This window comes from Leptonotus elevatus, chromosome 19, assembly GCF_054856555.1.
Source record: "Leptonotus elevatus isolate MCC_2025b chromosome 19, RoL_Lele_1.0, whole genome shotgun sequence".
Lineage (NCBI taxonomy): Eukaryota > Metazoa > Chordata > Actinopteri > Syngnathiformes > Syngnathidae > Leptonotus > Leptonotus elevatus.
Window position 1 is genome coordinate 2,227,879 of NC_141257.1, and position 18,238 is coordinate 2,246,116.

Below are 18,238 nucleotides of genomic sequence, written 5' to 3' on the forward strand. Positions count from 1 at the left end.
TGGTCGGCGTGCATAGAACTTTGTTAGCACGAGCGTGTCGCCGGCGGGCGCAACTTTTCAAATACGCGAGGGAAATGAGCGAAAGGCGACCTGCGGACTCCGAAGGCCTCTTTGCACGTCTACTACGGGCCTGCTAATAAAAAGAGGCAGGGAGGCGAGATTCAATTGCACGACCGCTAATGACATTAGACGTGGCTTTTCCACAACAACAAAACACAACGAGACAACGGGAAAAGAGCCAATTGCGAGGATATTGAACAATTTCTGTGGGATTTCGTGCACAAATGAGAACAGCTAAAAAAAAAAAAGCCTGCCAGGCTTGATCTCACACGTAAGAGTAAAAATAAAAATAAAATAATAATTAATGACTAAATAAATGAATAAAGTGAAAATAAAAACAGATATAAAAAATATATTTCCAAAATTTAATACAAATAAATAAATATATATATGGAAATAAAAGCAACAAAAAATATATATACTGTAAATAAAAAAATAAAAGTAAAAATAAATATACAAAAATAAAAAACGAGATTCAAAAAATTTAAATATAATAAATGTCGAAATAACCCAACCCAAGACACACTTAGGACCGCCCAACTCATTTGAATAACATTTCGAGCTGACAGCGCGTCTGCAGCATTACATAAATAAATGTGAGAGCAGAGCGTTTTTATTTATTGATTGATATTTAATTCTATTTATATATTTATTTTTGTAGTTACTTTTATTTATTTAGGTATATATATAAATATATATATTGTATTTAATTTTTGCATTATATTTTTTATATCCGTTTTTATTTTCACTTATTCAGTTTCAGTCCTCCATAAAAAAATACCTTTACATACTATAAATGAAACGCTACATACAGAAAACGGATTTCACAAGATATGTCAATAATCTTGTTCAAACTCACTGACTTCACTAAATGAGCCTCCAACTGTCGCTTTTTGTAGGCGTAAAAAACAGGATTGAAAAGGATTTGACATTAAATGACCTTCAGCATAAATAACGTTGAGTTGAGCTGAAATACTTCCTGTTTTATTTCATCTGTTTTGCAGTAGCAGATGAAAGTGTGCTGCCATCTAGTGGTCGACATTCATATTACCCCTAAAATAATTGAGTGGCAGAAAAAAAATAGTTATATGGTGTACACAAAAAGTCCACAAAATAGTGGGGCTGCAAACATGTAAAATGTAATGGAGTTGGGATTACTCTACTTCCAGAATAAACTCACAAGAATAAGGACAGATTTTATGTGAGGAAGAAGTTGTATTTTTGCAAGAACATTTTTTGGGGTGGAAAATGACAAGTCCAAGAATACGGTATTTTCTATCCTGAAAGATGATTATATTTTATTTTTTCCCCTCAGGAAAAGTCAGGATCACGTCACATTTGTATTTGTATTTGTATTTGTATTTTTTTTTAAATTGGAGAACTACGAGAGACTCAGAGCGCCAGTCTTGGACAAAAATCTCCGTAATGCTTTCTGATTGCGTATCGATAGGCATCATGAGTGAAAACGACGCGCATGGCGAAAACGCTCGCACGTCGTCCGTGCGAGCGTCAAACAAGTTCCCTATTCCGCTGATATGAAGCTTCGGGTCAAGGCTGCGTCAAAAGTGGTCATGCAAATGTATGCAAATGAGTACAAACTATCAAAGGAGCAGAGCTGAGGGTTTTCCATCGCACCACGACAGGAAATTAGGAATGTGGTGGATTATTGGCGGGCGTGAGGTGAATAATAAATGCGCATGAGCAAGTGGCGCCACTGGAGACTTACAGCATGTTACACGAGAGCGCCCAGTTGACGTCATTCAATTAAAGTTGTTGTCTCATGACTTCCAATATTCTCCTTTAGAAGCAGGCGATTGAGACATTCGCGTTGTGGTGTGCAAAGGGTGGACGATTGTCCAGCCCACTGGACATTACTATTACGAAGACTCCACTAAGATTTCTTGCATTCATTTAACAGGTTTTTGTTTTTTAAACAAAAATTGTTTAGTTAAAATGGGTTTCATTTTTTAAGTGTTTTTTTTCTTCTAAATTCATTTATCATGAGTGATAAAATTATTTATTGTAAAAAAAAAAAAAGAAAAAAAAAAGGAAATAAGTTGGTTGATTTATTATAAATGCAAGAAAAAATATTAAAATGTAAGTGTTCATGAAATAATTGGTGAGTTTATTATAAATAAAAGGAAAAAATTGGCAAAAACCTCAAATTGTATGCAACCTTTTATGTATTTTAACACACAATTCAAGTTTTGAATTGTACACATGGCAGTACATTAAATATATTTTATTTTGTTAAACAATTGGCTAATTGATTTATTGTAATAAAAGAAAAAATACAACAACAAATTCAGTTTCATTCATTTTTGAATTTGTATTACTGATTCATTAATTATAATCAATTATAATACAACTTAATAAACAACACTTGAACATATGCTACTAGTTTTAATCTAATTTTATTCATGGTTCATTATAATAGGTAGGTAGGTTGTACATTTTGAAATGTTACCAAAATAAACCTTGTTCATTAAATACGTTATGTAATTATGACTAAATTACAAAGAAAACTAAAAAGTATTATATTTTCTTAATAAAATAAATGACATTTACATATACATGTGGTCATAATGAAATTATTGGTTACTTATAAATATATTTAACACAATAATTGTTACTTCATTATAATTAAATGATGAATATAATAATAAAAAAGAAATAAATGAGAACAATGTATTTATTTTTTAAACATCCTATACAAACGAGCTGGCCCATCTCTGCATTTTAAGGTCAAATTGGACCCTTAAGTACAAAAGTTGTCCCATCCGAGCAGACTTAACATTTGCCACTTCCAGTCGTTGCTTTTTCCGAAATGCTTTGGCATCCATCTTAATTATTATTAACCTTAAGCACAAAGAGTTTGCGGGAGGTGAGGGCGAAGAGCCTCTCGTCGGTGGCCCTGAAGCCCAGCACGGCTTTGTCCGAGTCCACGCTGGCCACTTGTTGCTTGGCGACCTGTCCTACCTGCCGGCCCTGCTTCCTGTTGAAAAGCACGCCGTCCACCGCGGACGGCTGGCGGTAGATGAAGGCGCGGCGCAGGCATTCGCACAGCGACGCGTACGAGAAGTTGGGGGCGCACGTGGAGAACTTCTTGTCCCGCTTGGACGCCTGCACGTAGCCTGGCGAAGAGGAAACACGCTCACAATTAGGCTAGCATGCTAGCTGATACTATTGATGAGCCTCAAGCGAAGCTGCTTTGTTCGTCTTGAATCGGACACATACTGAAAACTGTTGTTGATGGAACATTGATTTGGCTGTTTTAAGAGATTGGTCGCCATCTTGTGGCAGCGATACGCAATCGCAACCTTTTATGGGCGGTCAAATGATTTGCGACGTTTTAGTAGGGCTTCGATCGATTGGATTTCGAGTCACAAGAGTTCAGTTCGATTCGATTTTTCCCGATTCGCTTCGCTTCAATTCAATCCAATATCGATTCATTATGGCACATCAATTATTCTTGAATGTCAAAGACATGATAAAAACTTCACAAATATTAAATTCCAAAGTAAATTTGGCGGAGGCAGTAACGCTAACATTGACATCAGCAAGGATGAGATGAAAATATTTTCATAATCTAATTCAATAACTGTAAATATAAATGTAATAACAGACAAAAACAGTAAGATAAAAATATGCGAATAAAGTGGTATTATTTTAAAAAGAAAAAAGTGTTGCATATTTTCCTAAAAAGTCTTAATCGTACAAGTAAGTAAATCATTCATCAGGGGGAATAGAATAGTTTTCTTTTCTTTTTTCTTTTTGTAAAGCAAAAAGTCCATTCAAAATTTTTTTTTTCAGAAGCGGGAAAGGCTTTTTAGAAAATAGTCGAGATCTTATAAGTCAAGTTTTCATGTTTTATACTTTTAAGAAAAAAAAATCGAAATCAAATTGTTTTCAATATAATAAATCTTCTAAGACTAAAATAAAAAAAATTCAACACTGAGGTGCATTTCCCCCCTAGATTTTAAAAGAGAAAAGCTATTAAAGTTCTAGATTAAATTTTTTTTAAAGATGAAAGGTCATATTACAGATGGCCTCAGTGTTGGCCATGAGACAAACAAAAGCTTTCAGGAGGCAGAAAAACTAATTATACTCCATTTGAAGAAAAACAACCTGATTAGCACAAGGCCTCATTGCACACCTGCCGACTTTGCCTCTTCTGCGTCCTTCCTAACAAGATGTGTGCTAACCGTTTCCCCAACTTATTGTATTTTTCCAGAGATAGAAAATTATAAAGCAGTCGTACCTCAACTTCATAGTCTGTTCAAGAAAAATATCAAACTGTTGGCCACTCCCAGTTGAAGTTTAAAACTAAAGCTAAAAAAAAAAAATGCAAGTTGCGACTTCAAGCAAACAACATGCTATTACCAAAAGGCAACTTTTTTTTTCTCTCTGAGAAAGTCATCTTAACGCTAACACATAATGGCAAGCGCTGCTCTCCCCATGTGACTCAATTAGCAAAAGAAGGATTGCAGGTGTGCACTCAAACTGAGGTCCATTTTTCATGATAAGTCGAGCAAATTGGTCAAACTAATGAATGCGCGGCAGCCGTCAAACGGAAATTAAAAGCGCTTCCGGCGGCGTGGGCGGCAAACGAGTAAATGTGGCAGGAGCTTAATTACAGCAAATTGAAAGAGGCTCCTGGGGCGCAGATAAATAATATCGACGCGCACGTGAACGTATAATGACATCGATGAAACGTTCATTTATGGGCTACTATTTACTTTCTGTGTGTGCTCACACTGGGCGACATCATTGACAATAAGCGAATACTTCATGAAGTACATCATTTAATGAGAGACAATAGAAGTCAAGCTGGATCTGATCTCTGCCATTACACAATAATATCGAGATTTGTTTGAGCGCCGAAGCCGGCTTAGCTTCCGTCTGGACGAAGCCTGAACCTGTTGCGTTTGTCCAGTCGGTGTTGGTGCGTTGCCTACGATGTGTGGACGTTCCCATGTCAAGTATTTGTCACAGCCAAGTAGCCATTGCCACAGCCACAGCCAGGTCGTCTTCGTCATAGCCAAGTCGTCTTCGTCACAGTCAAGTCGTCACAGCCACAGCCAAGCCAAAGCCCCAGCCAAGTTATAGCCACTCCACAGCAAGTCAAGGCAAAGCAAATTAGGTCACGTCACGTCCTGTCCAGTCATGGCGACCAGTCTAGTCACATCCTGTCCAGACATGGAGTCCTGTTCAGTCATTTCCAGTCCAGTCATGGCAACCAGTCCAGTCACATAATAATTATATCATTTCTAATGGAGTTGTTCTTTCCTACCCAGAGCGTTGAAGGTCGCGACGTGCTCCCACATGTCGGCGGGCCGGTCGGGCCGCGGCTGCCACAGCAGGGCGTCCACGTCGTGGCGCAGGCACAGGCACGGCATCTGGGCCGGATCCACGGTCACGGTGAAGAGGTACTGATGGCTGCCCAGGTTCACCTGCAAGGAGGACAAAATGCATCCACTAAATTGGTTATTGACTTCTTATGTCTGGTGTACTGATTTGCTTTGATGCAAATGAACCCTGGCTTGAATAACATTTGCTTTTCTACAAGCGAAAAGGGGTTTGACTTTGAAAATCGGACTTTAGTGAAAATCCTAAGCAGGACAATTTATTTTAAAACTAGCATCGAACATCTCTAGCGCCTTGCGAATTAAACCGGTGTAAGCCGACCGGCATTCCAGCGAGCTATCACACCTCCACTCCAAATCTCATTTTCACGCCACTTTCCAGGCCGGCGCAGTTTAAGTGGTGAGGAAGCAGGTTGCGAGGGACCATGACCCACCATGCACCCGAATAACTGAAGCCAAGACGAGAAATAAAGTGAACACATGCACGGAGAAACCTAGCTTGACATAAAATGTTACATTTTAATTCAGCACCCATTAGTGGTAATTATCATCAATTGTTATGAACAGACCAGGCCAATTAGTCTGTATAGACTCTAGAAGATCTGCAAAACTACAAGGTTCACAAGTGGTAGTTCTTTGTGTGAATTCTAAGGCTATTATGTACATTTAAAACCCATTTTTGTTATATCTGAAAAATATGATAAGCATAGCAATGGCTTCAATGATATTTTTGTTCATCCTCAACCTTTTGGGTTTAAACTTTTCAATCCTTATGGAAGCTGATGCCATTGAAAACCAGCACATACATCTTTGCGATAAAAGCTCAAGTTATACAACCATTTTATTATGCATGACGTTGTCAACAATGAGTCATCGTGCATTTTGCTGCGCTAATGCAAGAACTTGTTTTCCAGATACAAAAGCTTACAAGGGCCGACATTACAGAAGCATTTCTATAAGAACATTTTTAAAAAAGACACAAGCAAAACCCTCGTCAGTTTGTCCTCATAGCTCAACAATCTTCACCACTTTCTCTCCCGCCCGCCCTGGCATTTCAGGGGGGAAAAAAGCCACCTTTGTGGCGATTACGCAAAGAAAACACTTCAATAAATGAAATGTGCGGCAAGGACGAGGAACGGGCTGAGAAAGAAATGATTCGAGGCTGGCGAGCATCTAAAAAGTCCTTGTTGTCATGATGCTTATCCTTGGCCTTTATTTGTTTGTTGGTAACAAGTTTGGCCGGGAAGTTCCTCATGAACTAAAGTCTCTAAATGAATAGGATACGCTACAATTGAAAAAAGATGAAAGGTTATTTTACACAACAAAAATAAATATTCAACTTGACACAAAGAGGGCTGGAAGAAAAAAATGGGAAGACAAGCCTTCCGAAATGACGTTGTAATAAACGCACGCATGCACTCAGTCACATGCTCGCACAGACAGTGGTAGCCTTTAAAAAAAAGGCGGATGGTTATTTGTGAGCAGCGGGGAAACATTCAAAGGCTTTTCATTTTCCGGAAACACACAGCATCGCTTACATTCAAGCTAATGATGAGCCCTCTCATTCATTAGGCCGTGAAGTGGACTCCCGTGGGAGCTTTGTAATGGACAGAGAACCAAACAGAGAGACAGGGCCATTAGCCTCCTGGAACACACTTCATTCAGACCTTTTTTTTTTTTTTTTTTTTTTAAACCATTCTTAAAAAATATATAAATATATTAAAAAGAAAGTACATCACTTGTGTGTCACATGTTTTCAACGAATGCTGAGCTGGTGCTAAAAAAATAGCATACATGTCACCTTGGGGAAAACAAAAGTGGCAAGAAGGTCACTGGCAGCCTTTTCCTACCCTCCATATATGGAAGGCCTTCTAACAACAAGTCCATTTCAAGCTAAAAGCAATAAAACATGTACGGAGGAGGCTGTAAATGACAAGGTATATACCTCGGCGCAACATTAATGTCATCATAAATCATAAAAAGCGCCATCCTCAAGTGCTTTTAGTGTACTACGATACTTAAGTCCCAGTCATGGACAACGGCAGGAAATCCATCATTAAAAGGATACACATCTCCTTGGAAGCACACCGTGAAGTGATGTTCCGCAAAATAGGAAGTGTGCACTGATGCAAAAAAGAAAAAGTAAATCTACATCAGCAAATGGTTGCCGGATGCTTGTGGAGATTGAAAACCAAGGCTTTTCATTTGCAGGGCTGATTTGCAACAAGCCCATACATTAAATTGAACTACAGCACTCGGCTCGATTGGAAAGTAAGCATTCATATTTCATACCTACGTTCGACTTCCCTCCAGTTGCTGCTTTACGTGGTTTATTATTATAATTATACAGTGTTGCAAAAAATCTAATCCTTTCAATTTTAATAGAGTAATATATTGATCTGAACAGCTTTCTATTTTATTCAAATACCCTTTTTTGTCTTCATTGCTGGGCTGCCTCTACAGTGTTGCAATAGTCAGCAATGTGGAATCCATTTTCAAAACGCTATTTAGAAATGCAACCGGAGCACACAGTGAACAGATCTGTGACCATTAACTTCTAGACAGATTGCATTTTTTTTTAAACAAATAGGCCGATTACTCGGTTAGCAGAATTTTACTCAAAAATCCATATCAGCCAGATATCAGTCCTAGTTACATTTGAGTCGTAGCTGTGCTCTCATGAATACCAACAGTGCACCCAAGGGGGGCTTCCAAGACGGCAAAGGTTGTCATGTTGAAGTGTTTACCGCCGCAAGTACTCACCACCTGAGTGGCCTTGAGCGACTCGCCGTCGAAGTGCATGAGGCTGGAGGTGTCCTCGGGGTAGCCGTCGCAGTCCTCCAGTTCCTGGGAGTTGCAGGCCGGCTTGTCCAGGTCAGGATTAGTGTTCTGGGGAAAGCGCAGAGGCGGCTGGTTATTTCCGTTCTGCATGCATTAGCATTGAGGCGGGCCTTGATTAGCTTGGAGAAGCTGGAGTGGGAATAGAGGACGCTCACAAGGGCTGAAAGGAAGTGGGGCCCCAAACGTCAGATGATGGGCGAGGGAAGCGGGGCTCTGAGCAACTGAAGGGGGTGATCATCAATCAGTACAGCGTGCAAATGAAAGCTAATTTAAAAGTTGGAGGGATCAATTGCATCTGGAATGAAAGTGGAACAGAGCATGCCTGAAAGACCACAAAAAACTGACAAGAGACAAGAAAGAGGTTATTACAATACAAGTGGTTGATGAGGACATTGATAAGCCTCACCAAGCAAAACTGTTTGTGCTGGGAGACTAATCAAGAAAAGGAATGAATGGAAGGTCTGCGATTGGCTGGCGACCAGTCCAGGGAGCACCCCTGCCTGTGGCTCAAAGTCAGCTTGCATAGGTGTACAGAAGATAGATAGTCAACCGGGTAGCACGAGGCGGGGCCTCACCAGGTCTTCGGTGGTCAGGTGGGTGAGCCTTTCGTGGATGAGGGCGGCCTGCTCGTCGCTCATCACGTGCTCCCCTCGACGGTCACCCATCACCAGCTCGGGCCACGTGGGACCTTCGGTGCGCTTCTGCAGGGTCACTTCCAGGCTGGCGAGACCAAAATAACAACAACCGTCAAACAAAAAGTAACTTTTTAAAGCATTGCGTGTTAAGACGGCACACCTCTTGTCATCCCTGAGGATCCAGGCGCTGGCCTCGGGGTCTACGGAGGCGTACAGCTGGCCCTCCAGCAGGGGCGCGAATCCCTGCACGCTGAGGCTGATGGTGTCCGCCGTCAGCCGGAACTGGACCGCGTCCTTGGTCACGCCCTCTGGCAAACGCACGCTGGCCGTGATGTCGTTCGGCGTCTGCTGCCAGAAGTAGACGGGATCTGAATTGCAAGCGGGAAAGAGGGCTTATCATTAATAGCATGTAAAGTCAGCTTCACGTCAAAGCTACGGCTAACCTAGACAGAGCTTGAATAACAACTACTGTAATTTCGTCAGTGAGTGACCCTCAAAAAAAGATGTGACCCCTGGTGTTCTTTTCAGGAAATGCTTTTGTCATGTTTCGGTTCTGTGGGGGTTGGGTTTTTGTCTGTGGTTGTTTTTTTTGGTCTTGTGTTCCTGGTTTCTTCCCTTATATCGTTACATCCAACCACAAGCTGTGTGTGTCTTCCCTTCCCCAGGTGTGTCTCATTAGTGTATTTAGTATGTTGTGTTTGTCCAGTCGGTGTGGGTGCATTGTCTATGTTATGTGTGGAAGTTATGTGTGTGTCAAGTCTTCGTCACAGCCAGGTAGCCATTGTCACAGCCAAGTCATTCTCGTCACAGCCAAGCCGTCCTCGTCACAGCCAAGCTGTCCTCGTCACAGCCAAGCTGTCCTCGTCACAGCCAAGCTGTCCTCGTCCACAGCAAGTCAAGGCAAATCAGGTCCTGTCACGTCACGCTCGTTCCAGTCATGGCGACCAGTCTACTCACGCCCTGTCCAGTTACGACGACCAGTCCAGCCATGTGCCGTCCAGTCATGGCGACCAGTCTACTCACGGCCCGTCCAGTCACGGTGACCAGTCTGCTCACACCCCACCCAATCACGGCGACCAGTCCATTCATGGCAACCTGTCCAGTCATGGCGACCAGTCCAGCCGTGCCCCGTCCAAACATAGCGACCAGTCCAGCCATGTGCCGTCCAGTCCTGGCGACCAGTCCACTCAAATCCCATCCAGTCATGGCGACCAGTCCAGTCCCGTCCCATCCAGTCATGGTTGTCTGCTCACCTTTCTCCCTATGGTTAATAAAAGTACCATGCATTGCACTTGATTCCTGTTTCCCTGCATTTGGGTCCACCATCCCTCATCCACTCACGTTCCATCATGACAGCTTTGATGCGCCGTCCATTATTGTGTTACTGAACCAGAAAGAACACGGTGGATCGGATTTGGATTTTAGGGTTATGTACTAGCCTAAAAATTCAGCTAATGTCGGAGATTGGCACTCTTGTATGAAACATTGCCATTTGCCTAATGATCTTGGCAGTAATCAATGCTTGACACATTATGTGGCCATTCTGGTACTTTTGCTCCGTTTTAATGAGTCAGAATGGGCTCAGGCTAATTATCTCATTAGTCAGACATCAAGCCCAATGCGTTGTCACATAATTGCCTTTTTCGGGAATGTTTGCTTAAGTTTGCATGTCGTCGAGCTTTCCCTGCAGGCGATAGATAGCAAAGCTCTTTATTTGCTTTCTTCGATTCTTGGCATCTGAGTGACATCAGGGAGGAAAGCTTTTAACCTGAGGCCAGAATGCAAAGAAAAGGTTGCCTTGAAAGGCAATGGGGCGCAGGGCATTGCTTTCTCAGATTGTTGTTTCCCGTCTCGGAAAGATATCATCATCATCATCATCATCATCTTGAGGAAGAGGCAGCCTCCGACTCAAGTACGACTGTGAAATTGCCTGCTTTCAGATTTTGCCATTTGTTGAGATTATTGGTTCACGAGTACACACTTGGCAGGCAAAAAGTCATTTCTTTGATCCTAGTTGGATTCTTACGAGAGGAGTTAAAACAGGACACACTGAAGCTTGGGAAAAGTACTCAACTTAAGACAGCTGGTCTGCTTTTGCATTAAATGAGCTATTAGATTCGCAATCGTGTCCCTAACAGAGACAATTAGGTCTCTGGATTGCTTATTACTTTGTCTTAATTAAAGACAGGTCGCTTATCTTATCACAAAAACAAACCCTTGCTATTTAATTTAAGATAAGTAGAGGATGACTGGACTAGCTTAAGTAGCTTAGCAGTTGTAGCTTTTTTGATATATGTTAGTTTAGCTTAGCATGGAGCATATGCAGCAGTAGTTGTTTTTTGTTTTGTTTTTAACCACCTGGTATACCTTACGGTATGCTTTGTTTCAGAGAGAAAGATGTGGAATTTTTAACTAAAAGATGTTTATAATTGCTTATATTAAGAGTTTAAAGTCCAAATATACCCCAAACAATCTATGCTCATGTCTGTTAGCCTGTCTAAAGGTGTTTTGAATCGAATCGCAGACACAGAAATCGAAATAGAATTGAATCGTGAGACAGTCAAAGATTCCCACCCCTGGTATCAAGTGCTGGTGGGTCTGGAATTCCTGTGATAAATGGGTGTTCAGTGGACAGAAAAACTGTCATGGTGATTTGTGACTTGGTGGACGTCTACTGTATTTCCAAAGCTGGAAATGAATAGAAACAGCCGGGGGTCTGAACGAATGTAATGAGCGACAGACTGCCAGGCATGAACAACACACTCATTCCATCACAAAGAGAAGAAAATGTCAGATACATTGCTTGCTGTGACTAAGCGCACGCCTTCATCACAGCAAATTAAACAGGGATAAAAAAAACAAAAAAAAACGGTGTTCTACCCACCTGCCTTCTCCACCTCCATGGCTTGCTCATCCGACGCTGGCTGCTGGAGGGACTGGCCATCCACGTGCGTGAAGGCAAAGGGCCTCTCTGACGCCACCATCAGGCCCTCTCCCTGCGGTGTCACGGCGGCATAATGAGGCGCCGACTTGCCTTGGAGGAGCCGCCTCTTCTTCACTTCGTAATTCTTCTCCACGCCTGTGAGAAAAGAAATCCGTTATTACGAGTCCCCTCAGGCCACGTTAAAAAAAATAATGTGACATAGAGCTGAAAAAGGTGTTTAGTGGCAACATACATGTAGGTGCAGAATATTAGCTTGGTAAAAAAACAAGGTGGAGTTCCAAAATGGATCCATAAACACTTGAAAATATCCAAAATGATGAACCCATAATGGCCACTTTGAATCAAAATGGCTGACATGGCATTGGCCCTCAAAATGGCCGCCAACTTGCGATGAACATGGCCTCCAGATGGACTAGATTTTCCTGCACGCACCTTGCCCCGTTGCATTGGCGACTGAGATCCACTCGAGTGTCACCGAGTATCCACTTCCCGTCGTTTCCTGAGGGTCCTTGACGATGCGAAGCAGCAGGACCTCCAGCGTGTGGGCGCCCGCCCGGACGTGGGCCACGCTGTGGAGGACAATGAAGGGCTCTCCCAGGTCCTCTGTGAACAGCGGCTGCAGACGCAAACGCTCCAAATGACACCTTTATTTACATCTATCATTCATACAATTAGTAATAATATAGAGTGGATATAAAAAGTGTACACACCCCTGTTTAAATCCCAGGTGTGTGGCTATATCTACTGGAAGTACCGTATACGAACCTCCCACTTTAAGTGGGTACTCTCTCCCCGCTTGCTGGTCCGAAGGAGGTAGAGGCGCCCGGCGCCGTCGGAGAGGGCGGCCCATGTGGCCGACGTGAGGCTGAGGGAGGGGCACACGCGGTTTTCACGTTTGTTCCATTCGGTTGCTAGGCGGAAGACCTCCCTTGGTTTGCCCAGCACTGTGTCCTGCAAGATGAACACAAGAGTGTCATGGTTCGTTTCTGTGGGGGTTGGGTTTTTGTTTGTTATGGATGTTCTTGTTGTTTTTGTCTGTGGTTTGTGTTTTTTTTGTCATGTGTTCCTTGTTTCTTCCCTTGTCTTGTTATGTCTAACCACGACCACCTGTGTGTGTGTCTTCCCTTCCCTTCTTGTTTGTCCAGTCGGTGTAGGTGCATTGCCTATGTTATGTGTGGAAGTTCATACGTCAAGTCTTCGTCACAGCCAAGTCATCTTGGTCACAGCCAAGTCATTTTTGTCACCGCCAAGTAGCCTTCGTCTTATTTTTGTACTATTTTCACTCCCAAGTTTGTATTTTTTTCAGATAAAATGTTTGTGCTTGTCCCCACCATTTTGTACCTTTTACTGATATTCGCTTTTAATGTTTTTTTCTTCCCTTTTGGTATTAAAACCCCCCCCAAAAAAACGATACCGCCCCACCCAACATTACTCGTTAGTGATAGATGGATATGTCCTTCCCGTTGCCGTGGCGACGGGTCCAGGGAGTTTTACACGGCTAACTGGCCTTGCACATTCACATCTGTTGCGCGAACATGACTACACACGCATGGGCACACACGCACGAACACGCACAACATTGATGATTGGGAACATGACAAGACAGCAGATGAACATCATTCAACTGTGTGAACTGTGAGGCGGACTTGGCAACCGCGAGACCACCGTGTTGCTCTGAGCTCCATCTCGAAGGATAAAACTGTTATATCAGCTAAAAAAAGGAATGATTTTTCCCTAAAATTGGTATTAAATGTGTTTTCACATGTCTATAATTCCTTATTCATCTGAGTTTTTTTTTTTTTTTTTTTACGTTTGATGTCACATCAGTAAAAAATACTGAACTATTGAATCTCCAAAAGTATTTTATAGGAAATTAAAACTGGATATTTTTTGTTATTAAACATTGCAGCATTACACTTATCATTCTATTTTCAACACTTTGTTAATTAAAAAAAAATAACAGACCCGTGAGCAATAGTATCAATTTGTAAAAAAAAGAAAAAAAAGATATTTTTCTTTATTTGTTTTTTCGTCATCTATGAATTGTAATGCCCATCTGTCCATTTTGAATATCAAATGTCGCACTTGAGCACTTAAGTTTGCCCACCCCTTCTACGAAAACTACAAATCACATCCAGCCATGTGGTGCTGTTGGTCACCACCTGCTGGTGAGTCAGACACATTGAAGCCTCATTTCAAAATGAACGAGTGTTGGATTGTGGCCAGAAAACACACACAAAACACACACATCATTCAAGGCCTACCAGAGTGACGGTGAGACTGAGCACTCGTCCTTTGCAGTCCACAAACAACACGCTGTCTTGGTACCAGGGGTCCAAGTGGAGGTAATTGTACATGCCAAACGCACGCATGTGCTCCAGCGTGTACTGGCAGTCCTTCAATGTCACCTCCTCCACGGCTGCATACAAACGAGAGAGCAGAAAGGTCAAGGAGAAAAGAAAGGCAAGGGACATGGCAACTTGGCAACAAAAAATTTACTTTTATGAAAACTCTGCCGATCATTTATTTAAAATGACTTGTTAATGCCTTATTTACTACTCCTTAAGCAATATTTTTGGCCAAAAAAATGTGACAAAAATTGGCCAAAAAAACAACAAACAAATCTGCCGATTTAAAAAGATACAGCTCCACCCTAAAAAACCCCAACAACAATTGAAATGAAAACTTGTTTTTGATGATGTCATTGTCATTTGCTTTTTCTATTAGCGAAGGGGGAGAAAAAACACTTAAAACTGGCCACATCACCCAGCCCTACAAAAGGATAATGTGACCCATCACAAAGAGCGCCTCTTTCACAAGCTGGACAAATAGTGCAATTTGCATGATGAGCCATTTTTCGGTCACCTAATAAGCCTGATTAGAGGTTCAATGGTGGGTTTAGGTCAACCTAATTAGCTTGGCGTCACATTATGAGTCCCACAAATATCCATCCAACCTCATTAGGCTCGCGGGTGAACTGGGGCCTATCCTAGTATACTTTGAATGACAGCACCTTTAGGTGAAAACCTGTGTGACGTTGAAGCCAACCAACCTACATTAGACAAAAGCATGACAGAAGGAGTGGGTGTGGCGTTAATTACGGAGTACATATAGACACACGGCCGATTACACCTAAGGATAACATGTTCTTGGAATTTGGAGGAAGCCGGAATACCCAAAGAGAACATTCAAACATCACGCCTGGATTGGAACTTCATCGTGCCAAACACTTTTACACCATGCTGCTCTCCCACAATGCATGGAATCAGATTGATACTATCATGCAGTTACACACCACAAAATGTTGCATAAACTTCCTTATGCAACAACGCCTTCGTCATTAATTCAAACAACCACGAGTATCGAGTAGTTGTGAGGCTTTTTATTGTGTATACAATTGAGATAATTCTGTGCAAATTGTGCCTTGTGGAGGTTCCATGCTAACTTCAATCTTACCAGCGTCCAGCTCAACGTTGTACGTCGGTATGACGTCCAGGGAAAGCCGGTAACTCTCAAAGTTGGGGTCCAACAGTTCTCTGTTGACCTTCAGGGTATAATTCGACGTGGGCATGGCGTTTATTTTATATTTAAACTCTTAAAAGATTCACGGGTATTTTTTTAAGGAAAGGGAAAGATGGTATGTACTTATGACGCGGTCGTTTTTTGTTTTCAGCCGGGGATATTTTGAGAACGGACGCGGAAGTTGATACGCCGGTATAATAATAATAATAATAATAAAACATTCAACGCGGACTCACGGCTGGAATAATAAAATATTAGAAAGGAAAATAAACATTTGAATCAATACAAAGTTATACGATATGCAAGTTGTTGAACAGCAGCAGAGCGGAACTAAATAGGTCCGGGTCGTGTTGTAGCCGGTGCATTGTTAACAAGGGACAACTTGCTCCCTAGCCGATCATATCACGAAAAAGGTAATCCGACGCAATTTTTCGCTATTAATACCTCGTTTACCTCGCTAAAATACGCACGTGCGTGCTTATTTGCGTTTATTCCTCGTCAGAACATGAGCAAGGACTCCCAAATGAGGGCTGCCATTAACCAGAAGCTGATTGAAATGGGCGAGAGGGAGCGGTGAGCAAACTGCAGTCGTTTACAAAAAACAACAAAAAAACACTTTGTACTCACTTATAGGTACACCTGCAGTATTCAAATGTACAGCTGTGCCTGATGTTGTGTCTGGCCTAGTTTTTTTTTATGTTACTGTACTTGAGTATATTTTTCAGGTATCTACGCTTGACTATTTTATGACCATTGTTTACTTGTACTTAAATAAATTGATTGATTTGCATAAGTGTCAGTACTTCTTCTACTTCAGTGCAGGTTGTGAGGACTTCTGAAAGCGTCATATAGATTTGATGCATTTTTAGTATTTCTGGCTGCAGGTTGAAAGAGTTGCTCAGGGCACAGCTGGTGGAGTGCGGTTGGAAGGATCAGCTGAAGGCGCACTGCAAAGGTACATGTTGGGCCTCATTTGTGTACTCTTGTTAAACCGGCTTCATTTGAATTGTTAATTACATCTGCCGTGTGTGTATGTGCAGACGTGATCCGAGAAAAGGGCCTGGACCACGTCACGGTGGAGGACCTGGTCACCGAAATCACACCCAAAGGCAGAGGTAATGCCAACACGCTTACTTAAAACTGTCATTGATTGCACAGTGAACCGCAGGTCATGAGCATCAAAATCTAAGTGACCATGCACATATTAAAACATTCCTATCTCAAATCAACTACCTAGTGATGAAATGAATGGAAATGCCATTAATCCTTTACAGCCAGCCTCTTATAAAAAAGCCACAAATTAAAAAATGAAATAGTAATAAAGTAAAAATAATTAAATAAAAATAAAAAGTAATATAATTGAATAGAATGTCAATTAATGGGGCATTATGCTGTTCCGTTGTGTGCACACAGTGGCCACATACATAGTACTTTATGTATTGCATGTTTGATGAAACAGAAAATCACAACTGAACTGGGTTTTTCGCAGAGGATAAAGAATATATACCTGTCAGTGTTGTAATATTTCAAGTATAAGTTGTGGTTTAAAGTGAAAAAGATAAAATAAGGTTGAAAAAAAATAAAGTGCCTATTACCTGTCTACACTCTTCTATGCAACTGGCCTGGGAAACCTACTTAAAAATCAAAGTTCTTTGATATATTTGAATGTTTTTCAAAAAAATACAAAAATAATTACTTTCCCTCATAAATGATCACATTCATTAAAGGCATTACCAGTTACTAATACAATTACTTTGAGGAAATTAATGAGAAACTATAAGTACAATTTTAATTGTAACTTAATTTAGATTCTATCATCCAAGTCATTTTCACATTTGTAAAAAGCTAAATACATTTGACAAGAATTGCTTTGTTTCAACCTTTTCGGATTACTATAACCTGGATGACTGACAATTTAGAAAGAATTAAAAAATATATCTTATATGTAATATATCTGAGATCGTTGCAAATGATAATGGAAAATTACAAATAAAGTGTTAAAAAATATATATGTATTGTGACAGGAAGATTAAAATGTCATAGGCAATTACGCTGTTAGTCTAACCATTTTGCTGTTTTGTCTGACCTTCCCCTTAGCGCTGGTTCCCGACAGCGTGAAAAAGGAGCTCCTGCAGAGAATCCGAGCGTTTCTTGCTCAGCACGCGGCCTTGTGAACACCACTGCTGTCCACTTTTTTTTTTTTTTAATGAAAAATGAATGAATGAATTTGTATTTTATCCACTTTAGCTAGCTTGGTAGATCCATAGTTAAAATCCAGACTGAGGTTCATTTTCATCATGTTTTGTAACACGTTTCATATTGATTTATTATTATTTTTTAGTTATGAAATCAGTTTTGGGAGAAAAGAAATAAAGTCATGCCTATTTTGGTTATCAGTGCTTTCTGTCTTTTGACACGACTCTTAATTATATAGCGTTGAATGCACACAAACACGTGACACATTCTCAGACACAAAACATTTGCTGTCTCTTTTTGACAGCAAAGATGGTAGCGTGACAAAAATGCTGCTGCCTTTTGTTTCACAGAGGCTTAAATGACTTGGAGGTCTTATGTAATGAGTTATATTTCCACTGAAACATCCTCTAAAGTTACATAACAAAAGATAATCCAGTATGTTGTGTATAAAAAGCCTACACACCCCTGTCTTTGTGATGTACAGATTTGCTGCTCCCCCCGCTAAATTCATACATAATTGCATCATATATAAAAATATAACTAAGCCACAATATAATAAACCTGGAGTGGGCAAATCTGGTCCACTGAGCATTATCAAAACTCGTATAGTATTTTTGCATACATTTTTGGTGAATTGATGAAATACTTAAAAAAAAAAGTATTATTTTTTCTTT

The 18,238-nt window shown here is 41.0% G+C and overlaps 2 protein-coding genes across 11 annotated transcripts in view; one reads left to right on the plus strand and one right to left on the minus strand.

Moving 5' to 3' along the window:
- Positions 1–2,330: 2,330 nt before the first annotated feature.
- The window catches only part of nudcd1 (NudC domain containing 1), a 47,428-nt gene continuing 31,520 nt past the window's right edge, over positions 2,331–18,238 (minus strand). For 8 of the 9 annotated variants that reach the window (XM_086062618.1, XM_086062616.1, XM_086062617.1 and 5 more), the window contains 9 exons: positions 14,111–14,265; positions 12,612–12,797; positions 12,279–12,462; positions 11,787–11,981; positions 9,063–9,270; positions 8,843–8,987; positions 8,190–8,315; positions 5,354–5,513; positions 2,331–3,194 (listed from right to left, as the gene is read on the minus strand). In XM_086062618.1, coding sequence (XP_085918744.1) covers positions 2,905–3,194; positions 5,354–5,513; positions 8,190–8,315; positions 8,843–8,987; positions 9,063–9,270; positions 11,787–11,981; positions 12,279–12,462; positions 12,612–12,797; positions 14,111–14,265 — 1,649 coding nt within the window. In that variant the 3' untranslated portion in view covers positions 2,331–2,904. Of the gene's footprint in view, positions 3,195–5,353; positions 5,514–8,189; positions 8,316–8,842; positions 8,988–9,062; positions 9,271–11,786; positions 11,982–12,278; positions 12,463–12,611; positions 12,798–14,110; positions 14,266–15,302; positions 15,532–18,238 lie in introns of those variants that run through there. The other variant, XM_086062611.1, reaches the window with a different exon arrangement.
- On the plus strand, positions 15,602–17,767 carry eny2 (ENY2 transcription and export complex 2 subunit). 2 transcript variants are annotated; one of them, XM_086062621.1, is made up of 5 exons: positions 15,602–15,781; positions 15,871–15,941; positions 16,253–16,323; positions 16,409–16,483; positions 17,466–17,767. In XM_086062621.1, exons 2-5 carry the CDS (start codon positions 15,874–15,876, stop codon positions 17,540–17,542), a joined length of 291 nt encoding a protein of 96 aa, XP_085918747.1. In that variant the 5' UTR covers positions 15,602–15,781; positions 15,871–15,873; the 3' UTR covers positions 17,543–17,767. The 2 variants fall into 2 exon arrangements, with proteins under 2 accessions (XP_085918747.1, XP_085918748.1); XM_086062622.1 differs by lacking the exon at positions 15,602–15,781 and having other exon boundaries at positions 15,788–15,941.

Excerpts from the sequence above, each read along its gene's own strand:
- eny2 (XM_086062621.1), top strand. The coding sequence starts at position 15,874 with ATGAGCAAGGACTCCCAAATGAGGGCTGCCATTAACCAGAAGCTGATT. Across the intron at positions 15,942-16,252 it reads GAAATGGGCGAGAGGGAGCG|GTTGAAAGAGTTGCTCAGGG; the intron begins GTGAGCAAACTG and ends TTCTGGCTGCAG. Across the intron at positions 16,484-17,465 it reads AATCACACCCAAAGGCAGAG|CGCTGGTTCCCGACAGCGTG; the intron begins GTAATGCCAACA and ends CCTTCCCCTTAG.